This window comes from Chiloscyllium plagiosum, chromosome 29, assembly GCF_004010195.1.
Source record: "Chiloscyllium plagiosum isolate BGI_BamShark_2017 chromosome 29, ASM401019v2, whole genome shotgun sequence".
Lineage (NCBI taxonomy): Eukaryota > Metazoa > Chordata > Chondrichthyes > Orectolobiformes > Hemiscylliidae > Chiloscyllium > Chiloscyllium plagiosum.
Genome location: NC_057738.1, coordinates 217,713 through 241,538, shown reverse-complemented (window position 1 = coordinate 241,538; position 23,826 = coordinate 217,713). Strand labels below are relative to the sequence as shown.

Here is a 23,826-nt window from a genome sequence, read left to right as displayed (position 1 = left end):
GTATAGAAAAGGGTAAAGCAACTCTGTCACATACGTCAGGTTTACAGGGTGCTCTTGGAACAAGGAGCAGTTCTACAAAATGTCTAAATAATATTCACAATCTAATTTCTTTTCGTGTTAGGTCACCTGAGTCTGCAAATACCTGAAAGCAACACTAAAATCCTTTAAAAAAAAACATTCAATTTAAATAGGTAGACAAGTTACTTTATAGAACATAGTCATAATTAGAGAAAAATACACATTTATTAGTGTGAAGTCTTAAAAGCCAGGTGAACAAAACCTACCAGCTATATGGTTGGCAATCCTCGAGAGTGGTTTTGGAGGTAGGGCAGGGCGTTGTTTAGGATAGGATTGTTGCTTTGCAGGGGTTTCCTCAATGTCACAGTGAAAAGCTACAGACTTTTTAGAAGGCAGTAGCAATGATGGTTTAGTTGATGTATCCTGCTCAGGGACTGATGCCCTATTATCTGTAGGACTATCTTCGGCAGCTAGAGACAAACAGAATTAGAAATATTTGAAACACAAAAGCAAAGAAATTTAGCATTCAAATATCACTGCAAAAAATTCAGTAAGGTTTGAAAACTTTAAATAGCTTTAGAAGAGTAAATGGCTAAATACAACACCAAAATTTTGCAATCTTTCCCTTGTCTACTTAAAATTGCAACTGTCAAATCTAATTAACATTTCTGTTACTAAAAATTTGAATATTGACCAGGATTATAAGAGGTCGGATAATCATGGGCAATTCATGAGCATGGACATTTCTGATACATGCCATCTGTAGATGAGTTTGTTCCTAGAACAACAATCAGAAAATAACCATTATAAAAATTCTGGTGCTTCACACTGATATGCATACTGGTTAGTCTGGGATGGAAACCCATTGGGGCTACTGAAAATTACACAGATCTTACCAATTTCATACTCAACTTCCTGACTAGTGTTCCTTTTGCGTTAGATCTGTTATCAGGAATTTACAAAGTCTAACTGATCAAGAGAGATCTTTTTTGAAATAACTTTTATCACAGACATCAAGGAAAGGATTTTCCTTGTGGGTTTCAGAATTCCATTGTATAGGTGGTTCTTCTGTAACGCGATTGTTGCATTCTTGTGCAACCTTACATTATAGAAAAATTGTACTTTAAAAACAGAGCTTAAAGTGTTGACTATGTAATCGTGTTACAGCCAACAAAAGTTTGCACTTTAGAAACAGTGTCCCCAATTCATCAATTGTGGTACAGCAAATTCGCTTTAACGAAATGCACATTATAGCAGAACAACCTGCACAAGCTCGATTGGGATTCAGATGCCTGAGCTATGTGGGCATAGTAATTCAATGTGATTTATGCTAAATTAATTAATTATGGTCAGAGGGCAGGTTCATCATAAATTTTAAGATGGACTTCAAACCCAGAAGGAATAGCCAGTGAAGGTGGTAAACAAGACATACTGATCTGGTTTATCTTTTCTGTATTTCGAATGGGAGAACTTATTTGACCAGTATCTCATTTCTAGCTGGAGGACAGCAGGAGGCTGCGTCCGCATGAAGATAGCAGCAGGATGCTCAAACAGTTTAAGTGAGTGAGTATAATTTAGGGGCTACCTCTTTCAAATTTCTTAAAGTATAAAGTAAAACACCAGCAGAGTGAAAGATCCTTCCTCAGAGTAGCCCATGGCAGTAATTGAACTCAGGAAGACAGGGAGGTCTGGAAGCCTGCCAACAATAGGGCAGTGGACCTTCCAACAGCTGCATTTTCCTCATTGCCTGTAGGTCATCGAGACTGACAAGAAAATTTCACTTAGTCTCAGACAAAAAAACCCTGTAATTCGCCTTTAAATACCTCTATTAACTGCTCACCACTTGCAGGGGCAGACTGGAAACTAGCCAAAAGCAAAAATGGAGTTAGGGGAGTGGAATGCTGACTACAAGGCACAAATGTTTGCATCTGTGTGCTGATTAGGGACTGAAATGGGGGCTCAAAATTCAGACAGTAATGTAATTTGTATATCTCATTCAGTACACAAATGATGTCTTGAATCCTTTTCTTTCATTTGTAAAGGTGGATTATAGAGATCCTGTAGATGCAGTATATCTGGAGTTCCAGAAAGCATTTAATAAGGTGCTGCATAAAAGGTTATCCACTAGGTCAGATTACATGGGGTTAGGGGTAACTTACTAATGAGGATAGAGTATTGGCTAATCAATAGAAAGCAGTGAGCCAGAAGAAATGAGTCTTTCTTTGGTTGGCAAATGTAACTAGTGGACTGCCACAGGGTTCAGTACTCAGGACACCATTATTTACAATCTATATTAATGATTTGGATGCAGAGAAAGACAGACAGTACTGGAGCCAAATTTGTAGATTCCACTAAAATATACTGTATGTACTCGAGTAATAGTCAAATTTTTTTTGACTACTTTTTAAGGTTAAATTTATGGGGTCAGCTATTACATGGATACTACTTTTGAGAAGCTGAAATCCATCTGGGGCGGCACGGTGGCTCAGTGCTTAGCATTGCTGCCTCACAGCGCCAGGGAACCAGGTTTGATTCCAGCCTCGGGCAACTGTTTGTGTGGAGTTTGCACATTGTCCCCGTGTTTGTGTGGGTTTCCTCTGGGTACTCCAGTTTCCTCTCACAGTCCAAAGATGTGCAGGTTAGGTGAATTGGCCATGCTAAATTGTCCAGTGTTCAGGGATGTATAGGTTAGGTGCAGTAGTCAGGGATAAATATAGGGTTGGGGAAACGGGTCTGAGTGGGTTACTCTTCGGAGGGTCAGTGTGGACTAGTTGGGCCAAAGGGCCTGTTCCTACACTTTAGGGATTCTATAATTCATACCGTATCATTAGTAGAATCCCAGCTGATCTCTAAATGAATAATGGTAATTCAGAAAACCCAGAGTGAAACACAACAGCCAGCAGTCTGGAACAACCAGAAGGCTGGAGCAGGACATGACAGTCTGCATACTCATTAATTAATGTTAATCTGTTATCTGTGAAGTACTAGGGTCTACCTTTACACAAGGTATATGGAAAATTCCAGGTTATTTGACCAAAAAGGGTGTTGACTTTTGCATGAGATCGATTATTACACGAGTATACATGGTAAGTTGCAACAAATAAAATAAGAAATTTAGAAAAAGATAAATTTGCAAAAACTTTTAAGAATTGATTGGAGTAGATTGTTTGCAAACAAAGAGACGTCTGATAAGTATAGGGCATTCAAAAGTGTGATAATGAAATGTTTAGAGTGATATTTCCCTGGTAGAGTGAAAGGTAAAGTTGGTAAGATTAGAGAACGATGGATGAAAAAGATATTGAGGTTCCCATAAAGAATAAAAGTGAATCATATATTCAGATATAAACAACTTGGTTCAAATTAATCTCTTGAACAGTATAAACAGTGTTTGGACATTCTTAAGAGGGAGGTCAGGAAAGTAATGAGATACTGAGAATGTGTTGCTGGAAAAGCGCAGCAGGTCAGGCAACATCCAACGAGCAGGTGAATCGACGTTTCGGGCATGAGCCCTTTTTCAGGAATTCCAGCAACACATTTTCACTGCTGCGCTTTTCCAGCAACACATTTTCAGCTCTGATCTCCAGCATCTGCAGTTCTCACTTTCTCCTAAAGCAATGAGATAGCCTTGGCAAATAAGATTAAGAATAATCCAAAGAGATTCTACAAGTACATTAAGAGCAAGAGAGCAACTAGAGAGAGAGTATGGCCGCCTAAAGATCAACGATGTTATCTTTGTGTTAAACCTCAGGTGATGGGAAAAATATGAAATAAACATTTTGTCTCAGTTTTTACTATGGAGAAAGAAAACGGGCTAGAGAACACAGCTAAATTAAATTTGACGTTTTGAAAACATTTCACATTATAGAAAAGGTAGTGCTGGAGGTATGAGAAAATATAACGGTAGAGTGGGAAGTTAGGAAGGAAATAGTGGGGTCCCTTGTAGAAACATTTGTATCACCTATAAATGATACTAGGACAGCACGGTGGCTCAGTGGTTAGCACTGCTGCCTCACAGCGCCAGGGACTCGGGTTCGATTCCAGCATTAGGTGACTGTCTGTGTGGAGTTTGCACATTCTCCCCATGTCTGCGTGGGTTTCCACCCACAATCCAAAGTTTAGGTGAATTGGCCATGCTTTATTGTCCACAGTGTTCAGGGATGTATAGGTTAGGTGCATTAGTCAGGTCAAATTTAGGCTAATGGGTCTGGATGGAATACTCTTCGGAGGGGCGGTAGAGCCAAAGGGTCTGTTTAATTTCTGTAGAAATTTTAATTCTAAATACGGGTGAAATACAAAATGACTGGAGACTGACATTGCCACAACAAACCAAACCACAAATTGAAGGAACAATGCCCCATCTTCCACCTGGGCAGCCTACAGCCCGGAGGACTCAACATGAGTTCTCTAATTTCAAATAACCTCCCTTCCCATCCCCTGATTTCCCTTGGTTTTCCTCCCTGCCACTAACCAGATTTATTCCTCCCATTGACCAACCAGGTCATACCCTCTACCTGTCTTCACCTATCCCCACTTCACTACCCTGCCTTTATCTGCAGCTTCCTCTACACCCACCCCCAGTCCTGAAGAAGGATTACACCAGAAACATTGACTTCTCCACCTCCTGATGCTGCCTGGCTTGCTGTGTTCTTCCAGCCTCTTGCCTGTCTACTATGAATGACTGGAGAGTGGCTAATGTTGTGCATTTGTTTAAAAAAGTACGTAAGGAGAAGCCTAGAAACTGAAATCTGACTTCAGTGGTGGGTAAGTAGTTGGAAGGGATTGTGAAAGATAGAATTTATATGCACATGGAGATACAAGAAATGATTATGAATAGTCAGCATGGTTTTGTGCAAGGGAAATCAGACCTGGCAAACGTGATTGAGATTTTTGAGGAAGTAACCAAGAAAACTGATGAGTGCAGAACAGAAAACATTGTTTATTTGGACTTTAGTCAAACCTTCGAGAAAGTTCCAGTGGTTGACAACTAATAAAGTTAGATCACATGGGATTCAGGGTTAGCTTGGCAATTGGATTAACAGCAGGAGACAGAGGGTAATGGTAGAATGTTGTTTTTTGGATTGGAGGATCAGTGCTGCTCCACTCTTGTTTATATAAATGATTTAAATGAGAATATAAAAAGCATGGTTAGTAAGATTACAGATCACAAAGATTGGTGGTATAGTGGACAGTGAAGAAGGTTATCTAAGATTACAAAGACATCTTGATTTAACGGGTCAATGGACTGAGAAGTGGCAAATAGAGTTTAAATCCAATAAATATGAGGTATTTCATTACAAAGACAAGACTTATATAATTACAAGTAGTGCCTTGGACAGTGTTGTAGAATAGACAGACCTCGGGTTCAGGTACATAACTCTTTGAAATTTGCATCACCTGTAGATAGAGTGGTTAAGATGTTTAGCATGCTTGTCTCCATTGCTCAGACCTTTGAGTATAGGAGTCACGAGGTTATGTTGAGGTTATACAGGACATTGGTGAGGCCTCTTCTAAGATACTATATCCAGTTCAAGTCTGCCTGTTATAGGAAGGATATTATTAAGCGGGACAGGGTTTAGAAGAGATTTACTGGGATGTTGCTGGGAATGGAGGGTTTGAGTTGTAAGGAGAGGGTGGGACTTTTTACACTGGAGCTTGGGAATTTGAGAGGTGACTTTATAGAGGTTTATAAATAATGAAGGGTATAGATGAGGTGAATGGCAGGTATCCTTTCCCTCAGGTGTGGGATTTAAAAACTAAGAATCATATTTTTAAGGTGAGAGGAGAAAGATAGATTAGATTACTTACAGTGTCGAAACAGGCCCTTCGGCCCAACAAGTCCACACCGACCCGCCAAAGCGCACCCACCCAGACCCATTCCCCTACATTTACCCCTACACCTAACACTACAGGCAATTTAGCATGGCCAATTCACCTAACCTGCACATTTTTGGACTGTGGGAGGAAACCAGAGGACCCGGAGGAAACCCACACAGACACGGGGAGAATGTGCAAACTCCACATAGTCGGTCGCCTGAGGCGGGAATTGAACCCAGGTCTCTGGCGCTGTGAGGCAGCAGTGCTAACCACTGTGCCACCGTGCCGCCCACAAATAAAAAAGACATGGGGGCAATTTTTTTTTTAATCACAGAGTGCTTCATGTGTAGAATGAAATTCCAGAGGAAGTGGTGGACGTGGGTACAGTTACATGTTTAAAACACATTTAGATAAGTACATGAATAAGGAATGTTTTGGAGGGATATGGCCCAAGTACAGGCAGGTGGGAGTAATTTAGTTTTGGATTATGGTCAGGATGGACTTGTTGGGCCAAAGGGTCTGTTTCCGTGGTATATGACGCTACAATGGGCGGCACGGTGGCACAGTGGTTAGCACTGCTGCCTCACAGCACCAGAGACCCGGGTTCAATTCCCGACTCAGGCGACTGACTGTGTGGAGTTTGCACGTTCTCCCCGTGTCTGCGTGGGTTTCCTCCGGGTGTTCTGGTTTCCTCCCACAGTCCAAAGATGTGCAGGTCAGGTGAATTGGCCATGCTAAATTGCCCGTAGTGTTAGGTAAGGGATAAATGTAGGGGTATGGGTGGGTTGCGCTTCGGCGGGTCAGTGTGGACTTGTTGGGCCGAAGGGCCTGTTTCCACATTGTAATGAAATGTAATCTAATCTAAAAAAACTCTATATGGATAGTTAGGTGAATTGGCCAACATTTGACAGATAAAGTTTAACGTGATTAAGTGTGAGGTTTCCGTTTTGGCAATTTGTAATCTAAATGGAGAGAACTTTTGAGTTCTTGGAGATAAAAAAATCTTAATTTATGCATTTTTCTTTCCAGTCTATCCATTTGTTTCTTTCTTTAGCAAAATAAGTCTGGCATATTTTAGATATGGGATGTGATACAAGATAAAATAAAAGCTTAATTTTTCTTTCCAGACTACTTTAGTGCAGAGGGATCTTGGTGTTCTTGTGCATGAATTGCAAAAAAAAAGTACATAGAATGGCAGATGGTACAGAAGGTAAATGGAATTTTTGGTTTTATTCCTAATGGAATAGAGTGTAAAAGTGCAGTAGTGTTGCTGCAGTTGTATGAGGCATTAGTGAGACTACACTTGGAATAATGCAAACAAGTTTGGACATAGTATCCCTACAGTGTAGGTAGAAGCCATTCAGCCCATCCAGCCTATACACAGCCTTTGAAGAGCACCCCATCCAGACCCAAGCCCCTCACCCTATCCCCATAACCCTGATTTTAGCATGGCTACTCCAACCTAACCTGCACATCCTGGAAACTATAGGACAATTTTAGCTTGGCCAATCTACCGAACCACACATCTTTGGGCTGTGGGAGGAAACCAGAACACCCATTGCAAACCCACACAGACAAGCAGAGAACATGCAAGCTCTGTACAAACAGTCATCCAAGGCTGGAACAAACCTGTGTCCTAGAAGTGTTAATCACTGTGCCACAGTGGTCCCCTGACTTATGCAGGGATATAGTTACATTAGAGGCATTCAGAGGAGGTTCATTAGATTGATTCCAGAATGAGGGGTTGGTCTTTTAAAGATAGATTGGGCAGTTTAGGCCTCTTCTGTCTGGAGTTTAGAAAACTGGGAAAAGATAAAATTGAGATATACAAGATGCTAAAAAGATAAAGTAGATGTAGAGATTATGCTTCCTCATGTGGAGCAATCTAGAATGAAAGGTCAGCATTTTTTGATTTGATTCAGTATTGTCACATGTACTAAGATACAGTATCCAGACAAATCGTACCTTCCATGAGTAAAGCAGGGTAATTAAACAGATTGCAGAATATAGCACTACAGCTGCAGAAGATGCAGAGAAAGATCAACTCTAGTGTATGAGATTTCTGTTCATAAGTCTGATAACATGGGGAAGAAGCTATTCTTGAATCTGTTGATATGTGTTTTCAAAATGTTGTATCTTCTGCCCAGTGGAAGAGGGTGGAAGAGACTATAACAGGGTTAGGAGTGTCTTTGATTGTGTTGGTTGCTTTCCTGAGGCAGCGGGAATGTAAATGGCATCAAAGAAAGGAAGGCTGGTTTTTCTGATGGACTGGGACGCATTCACAACTCTTTGTAATTTCTCGCAGCATTGGGCAGAGCAACTGCCATACCAAGCTGTGGTGTATCTGGGTAGAATGCTTTCTATGGTGCGTCTATAAAAATTGGTTAGAGTCATTGTTTTAAATCTGCCACCTCTTATCCTTATTACAAAGATGAGGAGAAATTACTTCTTTCAAATGGCCGTGAATTTGTGGAAGTCACTACCTCAGAGTGTGATGTCAGGACATTGAGTACATTTAAGGAAGAAATAGACAGATTTTTAATTAGTGATGAGTTGAATGGTTATGGAGAGTGTGCAGGAAAATCAATTTGAGATTGAGATGAGATCAGCCATGCTCATATGAAATAGTGGAGCAGGCTTGATGGGCTGAATTTCTTACTCCTGCTCCTAGTTTTTATGTTCTTAAGTCCTACTTAGAATATAACTAATATTGATTAAGTGCAAGAATGTATTGAATATTTTCTGTATTTGCTCTCAATCAGAACCGAATTGAAAATTAATTACATGGAATAAAAGATCAAGAAATAAGGACAAGAAATTGATATTACTAGCAAGGTTAGAGAGTACTGCAAACCTGTTTGTAAGAGTATCAGGAACCTATTGCAGTAATGAGGAAGGACAGATGGTAAATAAAATGCTTTCAAATTTCCGTGACCATTGGATTACTAGCATTGGTCTCCAGTTTAGGAATAGAATGACAATCAGGAAACAGCGGGAGATGGTAATTATGAGGTGTGGAAGGGGGGGTCAGTTTATCCTTTTAATGTGCAACCAAGAGGAGCAGGTCTGCACCTCATGACTTAAAAATCACAAGTTTTTTTAAAGCTTTTAGTCACAGCCCGCAGTCACTCTTTCAACAACTACTTGTTTTCAGCTGTACTCAGAGCAAGACAATTTCATAAAGGAAGCATCAAAAATGTTTTGTTGATATTACAATTTTACAAATATACAAATTACAAAAGGATGAACCTCTATTTAAGATATTTAAGTTCTCAGATGTCTCAGTTGCTGGCACAGCATTATGTATAGATGGCAATTCTGGCTAATATTGCACATGCCCACCACATTGGATGTAAGCTCCTCATTTTAAGCTTGCAAAGTTATGCTTGTGTTAGTCTTTTTGTACAATGGAACAATCCACTGTATGATAAGCAGACTTTCCTATATTTCAGACAAAAGCTATTACTAAGTTAAAACAATGACTGCAGATACTGAAAACCAGATTCTGGATTAGTCGTGCTGGAAGAGCACAGCCGTTTGGGCAGCATCCGAGGAGCAGTAAAATCGACGTTTGGCTTTTGCCCGAAACATCGATTTTACTGCTCCTCGGATGCTGCCTGAACTGCTGTGCTCTTCCAGCACCACTAATCCAGAAACAGCTATTACTGCTCGGCTCACCTAGAAATACTTGGCAAAACTAACTGCTTGTCAATAGTTTCTCATCTGAGTTTTCCAAAACTAGTGTTCATTAATGTAAGATAATCACTAATAAATCTAATGATGAATTCAAATGATCATCACTCAAAGAACACTGAGATTGTGTTGTGTATATTGATGTATTTAAGGAGGACCAAGGTAAATTCATGAGGGAGAAAGGAATAGAAGGATATGTTGAAAGTTTGAGACTAATTAAGGTGGGAGGAAGGTGCAGTAATGAAAAAGCATTGATTTTGCCATCTGAGGTTTCTCCTACCACTGTCCCTGCTGCTGCTGTTTATTGCTGGGTGCTTAACTGGATGGAATTAAACAGGAAGTTTTATTATAAGATGCAAAATAGGATGCAGGGCAAAGAACCAGGAGGAAGACGGCAGTGCAGTGCCATCATCTGCCCCATCATGTCAAATTCTGTCAGCAAAGCAGGTGGTGGAGTACAGCCTCTGAGCACAAAAGCAAAATGAGACCTTGACATAGCCAATTAAGATCAACTTTACTGCCCATGAAAATGGCACTCTTACAATACAGTAACCTGTACCACATGGGGAGGCCAACTCATAAAGCCTGTGGAATCTCCCTGTGGCCTGTGGGAGGAAGGGGACCATCCTCATTGGCACTGTCTGTTGCTTATCTGAAGACTCGGGACAGCCCCAAGAAAAATATTTCCCTGTCCTCGCCCATCACCATCCCCTCCACCCATGCCCACCCAATCACAGGAGTTTGCCACTCCAGACAATCCGAGTGATACTAAGCCCACTTAAGTTGGTCTCAAGGTTGCTCTGGGCTGCACAAACATACTCAGCCACAGACAATGCACCCTTTGGTGTGGCTGGGACTGAAGAGCTGACAGCCTTTTGACTTTCCAACAGCTTCTGGAGAAGGTTAACTATCCTTGAAGGAATGAGAGCCCGAACCTTTGGCCTGATTGGGGTTAGTTAACTCATTTGGCTGGACAAACCTGGTTGTGACACAGAGTGATGCCAACAGTATGGGTTCAATTCCCACACCAGGTCAGATTACCAAGACAGGCTCTACTTCACAGCCTCTCCCTTTATCTGAGTTGTCTCTCTCTAATGAAAGAGCAGCCCTGTGATCTGATAGGACTATGGTGACTCTACATTACCTTTACTGGTTTGATTGCCATAGAATCGAGTCAGTCTCCTAGGTTAGCAAAAGCCAGAATGTTCTATACTTTCTGCACACCCATTGGGTTACTGATTCCCCAACAATATTTAGCCCATCATGTGCAGACCCCATTGGCTCACTACCTCAACCACTTTAGGCTAGCACACTATTTGAATATTCATGCAAAGCTTTAAAACTGAGACTGATCACATAAGTTATTCAGTTAGAGCAACTCTTGAATTGACAGCCGATTAAAACTAAAAAGCTTTACATATCTATCAAAATATTTGACATGCTGTGGAGGTGCCGGGGTTGGACAAGGTAAAAAATTACACTATGCCAGGTTACAGTACAATGGATTTATTTGAAAACACTAGCTTTCGGAGCACTGGACAAGATAGCTTAAGATGTTATCAATGTAAAGGACTATTTTGTTCAAAAAGCACACAATTTATAGACAATCAGTCAATGTGGCATTTCACAAATCCCTAGGTTTGAAACAAAACCAGTCCAACTCCAGGTGAAGACATAGACAGACACCAAACAAGACCTCACACCTAAAATACATTGTCTGACCAGAAGTGTCACCACCTTTATATTGACAGCACCTTAGGTTATATCAGGGCAGTGACTTAAAAGAAATTCTGGGATTTGTATATTAATCAATAGAAAGCTACACCTCCATTCTAAATGATTAAAGATTTAAGAGCCATCTTAGGTGTGCTCAATTTGTTCACATGAGCTTGATGACCCTTTGATCTTTTCCTTATAAATTCTGTGTCGAAGGTCTTCCTCTCTCACGGGCCCCCATGTGACTTTTGAAATTATTTGACAGCACTTCTGATAAATTCACATTTTGTTCCTGCTGACACTACTTCACTCTGATCTTTTGTTGGAGAAATTGACTAAATCCCAGTCGCCTCTCTGCACGCTGCAAAACAACATAACACTGTTCTGCTCAGATAGCAATGTGCAAGCTTCAGTCTTCATTAACAAAAGGAAAAATTCAATTTGTATCGTTACCACTAATTCAATTTAAGCACACCTTTGTCACAATTTCCTCCACTTATAAAGCTATCACAATTTGTAATGATGAGAATATGGTCCACTAAATACATTTTTTTTACCAAGAGCTGCTTGCAACTGCCACAATCTAGTAAGATTAGATGGATAAGTCTGATTCTGTTGTGAGACAAATCCCACCTGGCTTATCTGTCGACTCTGTACAGGAGGTTGCACTGTCTGCTACGACTTCACCTGACACAGGCTGTGGCAACCTTTCCTCCGTTTCTGAAGACTGGATCTGACCGTTCTCTATTACCTCCTCTTCATTATGTATTGGCATATCTCCATCTGAAACCAGACCAATCAATCAGTACATTGAGTAGAAACAGCAATAATGAAATGCAACAGCAATGCACAGACAGAAACACACATGCATACATACAAACTGTATGAACAGCGATAACAATACCACTGAGAATTGACCGGGTCTTAAATCCAGGAGTGGCCACTTTTGCATGTCACTCGCTGAGCATTAGTGCCCCTCAAAACACAGTGATGAAAACAGTCTTGGATTTTGAGCCCAAACCACATATTATGCAAACAGTGCTGCAGTATGAGGCTGCATAAGTAAGTGGTCAGCTTGTATTATGGGGCCACGAGGGATTGGGTTGCTTTGAAGGACCAAGGTTTCGGAGAAGCCATTGGGACTAGAGGGGGATGTTCAACAGCTAGGTGGATGAAAGGAGGCCAAGGGCTTTAAGAATGACACTCAAGTGAGATTGGGTTTAGGATCTTGGATCAAGAGCAGTGGAGATTGTGTTTGATCTTTTTAAGTTTTTCACAAATGCAGTGTTTCACTTTGGTTTGGTCTGAGGCAGCCAGGGGGAGCAAAAATGTAGTTATCTTGTGAAATGAGAATGCTATCTTGCAAATGTTCTTGTACAACAACATAAATAAAATCAAGAAGTCCTTCCCTCCATGCTAATGAGGATGATCATTTTCCTCAACTTTATCTGATAGGGTGTTGCACAATTTATAGATGATTCAATTTAAGGGGCAATCTGTTAATCTGTACATTGTTTATACTACCTGAACAAGCTCTCTACATTTACCTATCTTTCAGCTTGTGATCGGAGATTCCATTCTTACTTTGAAAAATTTTTCTTTCTCATTTTTGATTTGCATACAAGCTTCCTTCTTTGAAACATAGAAAATAGGTGCAGGAATAGGCCATTCAGCCCTTTGAGCCTGCACTGCCATTTAATATGATCCTGGCTCTTCATGCAATTTGTTTTTCCCACACTTGCTTTCTTTCCATCCCCTTAGCTGCAAAGGCCACATAAAGCCCCCTTTTGAATATATCTATGACCTGTCCCCAACATCTTCCTGTGGGAGAGAATTTCACAGGTTTATAAGTCGGAGTGAAGACATTCTTCCTCATCACAGTCCTGAATGTTTTACCCCTTATTTTTAGACTGTGGCCCCTAGTTCTGGACTTGCACAACATCAGGAACATTCTTCCCGCCTATAGCCTATACAGTCTCATCAGGACTTTATATGTTTCTATGAGATCCCCCCTGATTCTTCTAAATTCCACTGAGTACAAACCCAGTCAATTCAATCTTTCTTCATACGTCAGTTCTGCCACCCAGGAATCAATCTGGTGAACCTTTGTTGAACTTCCTCAATACCAAGAATGTCCTTTCTCAGACTAGGAGACCACAACTGCGTACAAATACTCAACTTATGGCCTCTCTGAGGCCCTGCAGCAAGACATCCCTGTTCCTATACTCATCATCTATATTTTTGTACAAAAGTAGATTGGTATCTTTCAGAATCAACACCCAATTCAGTCAATCTGTAGGCATTGTGACAGACTGCATTTAATCAGTGTTGCAGATTTATGAAGAATATGAATAATTCTGATGTGGGATAACAGGGTTATGAAGAAAGGACTAAATGTTGACGTAATTAGCAATGTGATAAAAGCTGTAGCTACAGAGAAGCAAGGGAAACTCCAGGCAGACCTTTCAGATGCTATGCATATACAGGCATGGACAATGCAAGGCTCCATTCTGGTCTTCAGTGCTGCCATATCTCCAAAGGCATGGTGCTTTGCTTGCTTCATCAAAAGACTACTGTTCTTCATGGGAAGCCTGATCCAACAGATGAACCTATGGATCCCAGAAATGCACACAGACTAGCATGTCATCATCTCGTCCATGAGCCAAAGAAAACAGTGGCAAGATTGGAAGGATAAGATGGCTCTAGATTACCCTGTTCTTAAAACTTTCCAGCATAGCTGGGAGGTAACAAGTATGCCTTAGAAGGTGGGAGGAGTGTTTTATCTTATTCATTCATGGGTTGTGGGTGTTCCTGTCTAGGCCAGCATTTGTCACCCAATTGAACAAAGAGTCAGTGAAAAATCAACTGCATTGCTGTGGCTGTCTAATGAGCATTAATGAACCAGATGGGTTTGATAGTGATTACATGGTTGCCATTTGGCTAGCCATTTATTTCAGGTCTTTATTCAATTAAAAATGTAACCATCTGCCATGATGGGATTCAAACCATTGCACAATGATCAGCACCACGCAATACTCCTCACGCACTGAAGCAGCCTGTGCCCAAATGACAATCTCTAGGCTTGGGCTGCCAAGTTGCATTTGTGCCACAAAAATGTCAGACAATCACCATTACCGAGAAGACAGAATTTAACTACCATTGCTTGATGTTCAATGGCATTACCACCACTGAATTTTCTTCCTATCAACATCTCCTGGGGGTTACCACTCATCAGAAATTGAACCGGATCACCTATATAAATTCCATACAAGAGTACCTTATGAGCTAGGAACCCTATAGCAAGTAATTCACCTCAATGCCTGGCAACCATCTAAAGTTACAAGTCTGGAGAGTGATGGATGATTGCAAATCAACAATTCTTAAGAAGTTTGACATAATTCAGGACATTGCAGCCTGTTTGATTGGCACCACATCCACAAAGATTCATTTCCTCCATCACCAACAGACATTAGCAGCACTAAAGGATGCACTTCATACATTCACTAGGGCTGTTTAAACAGCAACTTCCAAATCAACGACCATAACACCTGGAAAATATGGGCAGCAAATTCCTCTCCGAGTCACTTACCATCATGACTTGGAACTACATTTCCATTCTTTCAATGATACTGGATCAAAATCCTGGAATTCCCTCCTGAACAGTATTCTGGGATATCTACATTGCATACCAATCTTCAGTGGGTAAAGTTCACAAAATATAGGCATAATGGTTATTTTCAGCATGACTGAAATGGAGAGCCACAATCTAGAATGACAGATCAATTATGGCCTTCCTGAAGAGGCACTGCATTTGTATGTGCCTCTGCCTTGACATTTGCAGGATGTCAAGCCTTGGATTTTAGTTCTTATGTGGAAATTAGCCTTTTCCAAACGGAGGAGCCTGTTTGCATGTGCTCCAGCCCACTTCCATTGTATCTCAATTATATTGCTGATCTCCCACTGAGTGTGTTTACACCTCCCTCCTTCCTGCTCCTCTTCCTCAATGGATGTCTGAGGACTACATGAATGAGATCCATGCAAGGTGGTCTTGCTATTCAGCAGGACTTTTATACCTTTCCCTCAGCCACTTCCTCTACTCAAATGACACTGTCTTAAAGCCATTCTGCAGGATATCCCCATAGTGCTGGCACCTTATGCTCCACGTTTAACTTTGCTTGCTGCTCCACTCTCCCTGGCACACCATGTTAGCATTCCCTATGGCTGCTGGGCAGAGCCACTGCAGAGCTTCCACTTGCTTGCCACCATTGTTTAACAACTTGGAGATAGTTTGGACTACAGATACAGAAAGTCAGAGTCGATAAAGTATGGAGCTAGAAAAAGCACAGAAAGCAAAGCAACATCAGGGGAACAGTTTACATTGCAGATTGGGACCTTTCGTCAATACTGATAAAAGGCCTGATCTGAAACATTGAGTCCCCTGTTTCTCTGATGCTACTTGACCTGCTGTGCTTTTTCCAGCTCCACACTTTATCAACATCATCTTTTAACATGCAAGGCTCTGAAGTCCTGTGGTTTCTGTACAGTTTTAGTAAAATTTAGAAATCCTCAGGCGACTTTTGTTACATCTAACTGGAGCAAAGTGCTGGAAATGAACCTCCAGTTATTCCTTAATTATCAGAGAAGTTAAAAAGAAGTTAAAATTATGCAGAATTCCCCACTTTACCTGAGTTTCAGATGAGAATGTCAGCTGACATCATAAAATTACACTATATGCATGTGCAATATGAAGCATAACTGCCAATAGCACAATTATGTCCTGTTCACTCCTGCACAGAACTTGCTGTACACACAGCAGAAACCTTTTAGGAGCATCAGGAAACACAGCCTTTTCACATCATGTCGGCAGAAAGTAACGGACTGGGTTTCTGTAGTCAACAAGAATTACTATTTATTACAATTATTACTGTTTACTTATTATAGACTGTAGCTACCGGTAAACAATTATGAACCATTGGCATAGAAATCTACAAGTTAAAATTAATCTCCTTATAAACTCTCCCTCTAGCTGTACATGCAGACAGACAAACACAGATAGGAAAAAAAAGGGTGTTACTGATAGAAGGAAGAATAGGAAAACTCTATACTGGCCTCTGTTCACAGGATCTATTGAGATGGTTCTTTTGCTGATTAAAAATAAGGCTTTCCTGTCTTCCTTCTCTCTATGTTTTCACTGGTTTTGTAGGAGGCATGGGATGACTACTTCACATTTGTAAAAGTTCTCTGACTTATTAATCGAAAGTCACAGCTTACAGCATCTGAAGTAAAAATAAATTTGCTTTCTTCAGGCTTAAAGCAGATTTTTACTGCAGAGATTAGACAGCTCCTAAATTTTGAGAGATCTGCTAGCTTCTCACTATCTTATTCATAGTTCCAAGTTGTTCAGCTACTTGTGAGTCAATTGCATGTTCACAGGCCAAAAGCCTTTTTGTCATTAATAACTAGTCACTAGTCCATTGGCAAACCAGCTACTTATTGCCAGCTGAATATCTGCTTGGATCTTGGTTTCAGCTCATCTACACCTTCCCCTACTACTGCTTAACCTGTCATTGTGTTATCTAAACCATACGTATAATGAGTGCCAGGTTACTCGATTTCAAAATCATGCAGCAGTGCTTTAGCAATCCTTGATTTTAAAACAGTTCTTATCCCATTTCAGTCTACACTTGAAAAATAAAAAAGAATAAGATGGTTTTATACTTTCAAGTAGCCATATTTATGTATCCAAGTATAAAGTCTGCCCTCCATGTCAGTTGCCATTCAGAAAATGGAATAAAGTGAAGATATCAGAATGTTGTTCTGCATGTTATATTCAAACCTTAAGGTTGAAGTCTCACTCTCTGACCCCCTTGATGTTATACGTGTGTCTTTTTCCAAAGGAATCAGAAAAATGTAGTCAAGTGTTCAGTCTAAAATTTCAGAGTTTTCAAATTATGTAAAATGTCCCATTAAGAATTCATCTGATTTTTTTTTAAAGAGAGGGGAGCAGATGCATGGGAACATCATGGCACGGTGGCACAGTGGATAGCACTGCTGCTTCACAGCGCCAGAGACCCGGGTTCAATTCCTGCCTCAGGCGACTCTCTGTGTGGAGTTTGCACATTCTCCCCGTGTCTGAGTGGGTTTCCTCCGGGTCCTCCGGTTTCCTCCCACAATCCAAAAATGTGCAGGTTAGGTGAATGGGCCATGCTAAATTGCCCGTAGTGTTAGGTGAAGGGGTAAATGTAGGGGAATGGGTCTGGGTGGGTTACTCTTCGGCGGGTCGGTGTGGACTTGTTGGGCCGAAGGGCCTGTTTCCACACTGTAATGAATCTAATCTAATCTAATCTAATCTAATCTAACCTAATCACCCTCCAAAGGCATTTGCCATCTTTACTTTGAAAAGGATGCTGGGTAAAAATCCTGGAATTGGCTCTGATCTGAAAGAAGGTACTGGTTGATAAAATAACTCCACGAAGGCCAGCACCCCATCACCAAGTCACCCATTATTTACATGTGCGCAGTACATGGCACTGACCTAGCTAGGTCAGAGTCAGCTCATATAATGAGCTGAAGCCTTGACACTCTTGTTTATAACTGTCATCTAACTCTGACTGGACCAAATTACCTGCCCCAGTCATGGAACCCATATTCTATGAAGTTCACCTGGTTGACCTTGTTCCAAAGACTACAGTGGCCACTCTAATTAGTGGGACTAGAACCAATAACTTTAAAAGTACATGACAAGAGTTTCACTAATAGTGTATTACTAATATGTGACTATTCACTTGAATCCAAAACGTTAATTAAAACATTGCTGCACTTAGCACATGCATCTTATGGGAGCAGTGGCAAATCTGTCATGTACCTACTCACTGTAGCCAGGAAAGGTCTCTTCCATGTCTAGGATTCTCAACGGCATGCTAGAGAATCTAATTGTATATGTTTGGCCATAGATGAATTACATGTAAATCTCTCATAATTTTCTGACCAATGGGAGGAAAAAGCTCAAAACCTCATAACCCATGGTAGGGGAAGCTTTGTCAGCGAGGATGTTCAGGCAAAGAATCATTGCATCCTATAGAACTACAGGGAGAGAGAGTGTGTGAAGTGCGTAAGGAGTAGTCCCAGAATGTGGGACAACCTTATTGTATTCAGCAAGGGGTAGACTTCCTACTGTGACACATGTCTTTGATACAAGGAGCATTTTTGCACAATAATCCAAGGGTGTGTGACTGCAAAAGTGCTTGATGTCAAATAGCTTTTTTTTCCACAGAGGAAGTAGGATCAGAACCAGAGCTAAAATGGAAACATTTAATTTTATCGATGAAGCGAATAAAAGTCCATTTCCATCCATGAGGAATATTGAATTCACCAAGACAGTTGGTCTCACAGTCAAATGCTTGAATGAAAACATATATAATGGGTTCAGGAGGTGTCTCTGGGCAGCTTCAGTCACACTCTGGGAGTCAGTTGCTATCAGGCTATCTCAGCCTCAATGGAACACTTCCCTCTCTTCTTTTTCTCTTTGATGATCATCATAGCCGATCTGAGGATTTACACCCTCACTTTTCTCCTCTCACTCCTATACCTCCTTCCGTGCCAACAATTGTCACTTGCCACTTTCACGCCTTCCCCCACTTTGGAGATTATGGAAGGCACAGCACACCATTATGATGCAGGACATTTACTTAAGGGTATATTGCATTGTAACATTTAACTGGTTCCTGGTTCAGGGTTTGGAACCTCATCTGCAAGAGTGATACGGTCTATTCTACAATGGCTCCTGTGACAGGAAGCACTATATTTATTCTTGGTTGCAATACAGCCTGTAGAGGAAGAAGGAACAGACTAAGAGCCACCAGACCCTCTGAGAATTTCTTGGAAATCAATGGTCATCAGTGAGGTGTGCATTCAGTTCTGAAGTAGAGACATACCTGGTTGGACTTGAACCCAGCCCATCTGTTCCAGAGAGGCAATGACATAACCACAGTGTCACAAACCCCTTTAAAGATGAATTCCCTGACTGAAAATTCTAACCCAAGCTGCCAAAGTGAAAGAGATGAATCATATTCGAGGATTACCAGAAAAACTGCCTGAATAGTATGATAAATGCTGCTTAGGTGGAAATTGAAGACAAATGTTTAACACTGAATAAACATTGGACTCCTGATTATTGGAGTAGTCCTTCAATTGGCTCCACATTTCAGCCATCAACTCCGACCCCTTTAAAAAAATACTACTTACTCCTCCTAATTTATGTGCTGCCTCATTGAAATCAAAAGTGCATTGCATTGCAATTCACTGTGTTGATGTTTGTACAGTTGGTTCTGATATACCGCGATAGTTCCATTCTCATGCAATCTCGCATTATAAGAAAATCGTGCAATAGCCAAGCCATTTAAACTAATGGGGTCAGAATCACATTATAACCAATGCAGGTAAGTAAAATTTGCATTCTACAAATAAAATTCTAAATTCTTCAATCACATTAAAGCCAATTCAAGTTAAAAAAAACACACGTAATAGCAGAGCCGACTGTATTGATATGGCGAGCTTCGTCTTACTGAGTTGCAGGCTGTTCCTGTGATCCATGACAATGGTGACCATGATGAACATAATCAGACATAATCAGATTCCTGCGTACTTCACCTGCCCCACTGTTGCATAATCCGTTTCCCCAATAACTTGTCAACCTCATTGTATTTCACTTGAGCCCTTTTCTGTCAAGATATTTCACCTCCAAAATCTCTCATAATTGAGGTGCTTATGTACTTGCTAGCACAACCCTTCCCTGTTTGAAGCTAGAATCATTCCAAGATTCCTCTAAGGTATTTCATTTCTCTCCCCTAGTCTATCCAGATCCTTCCCTCTTACATTCAATTGCCCCTAACACTACAATCATTCCATCAGATAGCCAAAATAACCAGATCGATCTCTGACTTTTTAAAAAAATAAACATCATTTATGGAACATGGGCACCACATTTTTTTGTCCATTCTTATTTGACCAGAGGGCAGGCAAGAGTCAACCATATCAACCAGTTGGTTCTGGAGTCACATGCAAGGTAAAAGATGGCAGATTTTCTTTCCTAAGGGACATTAGAGAATCAGATAGGTTTTTACAACAATCAACAATGGTTACATAGTGACCACTGGGCCAGCTTTTTATTCTAGATTTTATTGAATTCAAGTTTCTGCCATGATGGGATTTAAATCCATGCTCCAAGAACATAGGCCGCAGGTTCAGGAATGTAGGCCCAGTGACACTATAACTATGCCACTGCCTCCTTTTCATGATAATGACAATGGCCGAATAATAAATCACTCATCGGGGATTTACTCTTGTTAACTTAAAGCAGTAGAATACATTATAATTTACAAAACAGACATTAGTGCAACCTAACTGATTTGTGCCTGTGCAGCTTGCATTTCTACGCAGAGGCACAATATTGTCTACAAATGACCACCAGATATGTTTGGACTGATCTCCCTGGAGAGAAGAGGCCTGACATTAGAGGTTTTAAAAATCACAAGCATCAAAATTATAAGTAGCTGGAAAGAGTAGAGAGGAAGAAGTTGTTCTGCTTGTAAAGGAAAGGCGAATGAGAAACAAAGATTGAAAGTGATGTGCAAAAGAAGCAAGGACAATGCGAGAGAAAGGGTTTTTACACAGCGAGTATTTAGGGAATGGATTGCACTAGCTGTAAATGTGGCAGAGGCAGATTCAACTGAATCAGAAGAGGTAATTGGATGATTCCTTGCATAGAAATAGTGTAAAAAGGTGTGGGGGAAAGTAGGAGATTGGCACTAGGTGAGGATGCTTAGATTAGATTCCCTACAATATGGAATTAGGTCCTTCAGCCCAACAATTCCACACCAACGCTCCAAAGAGTAACCTACCCAGACCCATTCCCCTACCCTGTATTTACGCCTGACTAATGCACCTAGCACTATGGGCAATTTAGAATGGCCAATTCACCTGACCTGCACATCACAGGGGTGGCACGGTGGCACAGTGGTGGGGTGGCACGGTGGCACAGTGGTAGGATGCTTAGATTAGATTCCCTACAATATGGAATTAGGTCCTTCAGCCCAACAATTCCACACCAACGCTCCAAAGAGTAACGTACCCAGACCCATTCCCCTACCCTGTATTTACTCCTGACTAATGTACCTAACACTATGGGCAATTTAGCATGGCCAATTCACCGGGGCGGTGTGGACTTGTTGGGCCGAAGGGCCTGTTTCTACACTGTAAGTAATCTAATCTAATCTAATCTTTGAACTGTGGGAGGAAACCCACGCAGACACAGGGAGAATGTGCAAACTCCACACAGACAGTCGCCTGAGGCTGGAATTGAACCTGGGTCCCTGGTGCTGTGAGGCAGCAGTGCTAACCACTGAGCCAACATGCCGCTTGTTTGATGTACTGGCATGATTGGTCAAATGTGCCATAACAATTCCATGATTCTGTGAGGTACAGATCCTACAATACCCTGATATCTGTAATACACCCCCACAAGAATAGCAATGACTTCATGAACTACAAAGCTGTTGCCAGATCACAGAATGACAGCATTTACCCTCCCTCTACTACTCCAGTGTCTTAGTTGTTATCTGGCAGTCTGCCCAGGCTGTTGCTGCTGACATGGACACAACCAAACCCCTTAAAATATATAATGAAGATAGTCTAGACCCTAACTTTTATCTTATTTAAAGGCAAGTGTAAGACACTGTGTTCAGACATGATTTGATTGGTCTGCTACTAGGCGCTAAGAAAAAACACTGTACAACAGTCTTACAACACAGTTAAAATACAAACAAAAAAACTGTCATAACTTTAACTCTATTGAAATACTTTACAAGGATTACAGACAAAGAGACCTGGGTAGTTTCATGAACTTGTGCACCATCACAATCGGGTGTCTTAAAATAATGGAACATAGGTGCAGGGACCAGGCACTCACCAATCAAGCGTACTCTGCCATTCAGGATCATGGCTGATACCTTCTTGAATGCCAGCTCCTATGCTGTCATTGACTTTAGCAAGATAGTACCTACTGTACACAACAGACTTTGTCGTTAATATTTTTCATCAGTTTCTGTTATTCCTGACTCTGAGACTGTCTAAGCCTATGATTACTTGATTATTCTGGTTTTGGGAATAATCACAGTTCCAGTTCACTACAAAAATGTCATCCTAGAAAGATTCATATTTTATGGCGGCACTGTGGCTCAGTGGTTAGCACTGCTGCCTCACAGCACCTGGGTCCCAGGTTTAAATCCAGCCTCGGGCGACTGGCTGTGTGGAGTTTGCATATTCTCTCCGTGTATGCGTGGGTTTCCTCCGTGTGCTCCGGTTTCCTCCCACAGTCCAAAGATGTGCAAGTCAGGTGATTAGTGGGAGGGAAATGGGTCTGGCTGAGTTTCTCTTCGGAGGGTCGGTGTGGACCGGTTGGCCTGTTTCCACACTGTAGGGAATCTAATCTAAAAATAGAAGCCTTTTGGAGATAAACTTTTTCAATAGGTTTAGATTCAAACATTAAGACCTCACTACAGCACATATTAGCATAATCGATGATGCACGTTATATTAATGCACCTTCCTTTCTTATCAGATTTGGGGAAAGCAAGTGGTGCTACCATGCTCCTTGCCCATCACTTCCACTATTCTTGTAAAATTAGCAATGCTTGCCATTTGCAACCCATGCTGAAGTATCATAGGCACTGAAATAACTAGAAGCTGACAGTATTATTGGACAATTGCAGAGCATTGAGCTCATTGGACCAGTGGTTAGCACTGCTGCCTCACAGCACCAGGTCCAATTCCAGTCTTGGGTGACTGTCTGTGTGGAGTTTGCATATTCTCCCTGTGTCTGCGTGGGTTTCCTCCCACAGTCCAAAGATGTGCAGGGCAGGTGAATTGGCCATGCTAGATTGTCCATAGTGTTAGGTGCATTAGTCAGAGGGAAATGTATTTGGGTGGGTTACTCTTCAGAGGGTCGGTGTGGACTTGTTGGGCCAAAGGGCCTGTTTCCTCGCTGTAGGGAATCTAATCTAATTGGTCCATCAATTAGTTGGTGTTTGTGTATCCTGGTGGCCACATTTCTGCCTGTCTGTCCAATGTAGTATTTGTTACAGTCCTTGCATGGTATTTTGCAAATGTCATTTGTTTTGCTGGTTGCTGGTCTTATAGGTTCATCAGTATCTGTTTTAGTGTGTTAGTAGGTTTGTGGGCTACCATGATGCCAAAGGATTGGAGTACTCTGGTCATCATCTCTTAGATGTTTTTGATGTATGGTAGTGTGGCTAGAGTTTCTGAATGTGTTTTGTCTACTTGTTTGGGTTTGTTGTTTAAAAATCAGCAGACTGTGTTTATTGTGTTTCCATTCTTCTTGAACATGCTATATAAATGCTGTGGTTCTGTTCGCCGAGCTGGAAGTTTTTGTTGCAAACGTTTCGTCCCCTGTCTAGGTGACATCCTCAGTGCTTGGGAGCCTCCTGTGAAGCGCTTCTGTGGTGTTTCCTCCGGAATTTATAGTGGCCTATCCCTGCCGCTTCCGGTTGTCAGTTTCAGCTATCCGCTG

The 23,826-nt window shown here is 41.2% G+C and overlaps 1 protein-coding gene across 5 annotated transcripts in view; it reads right to left on the bottom strand.

Annotated features, from left to right (window-relative positions):
* The window catches only part of LOC122564312 (phosphatase and actin regulator 1-like), a 314,771-nt gene that overhangs the window by 128,628 nt on the left and 162,317 nt on the right, over positions 1-23,826 (bottom strand). For 3 of the 5 annotated variants that reach the window (XM_043718985.1, XM_043718983.1, XM_043718984.1), the window contains 2 exons: positions 11,875-12,024; positions 285-488 (listed from right to left, as the gene is read on the bottom strand). In XM_043718985.1, the coding sequence (XP_043574920.1) occupies positions 285-488; positions 11,875-12,024 (354 nt within the window). The remainder of the gene's footprint in view (positions 1-284; positions 489-11,874; positions 12,025-23,826) is intronic. The other 2 variants (XM_043718986.1, XM_043718987.1) reach the window with 1 other exon arrangement.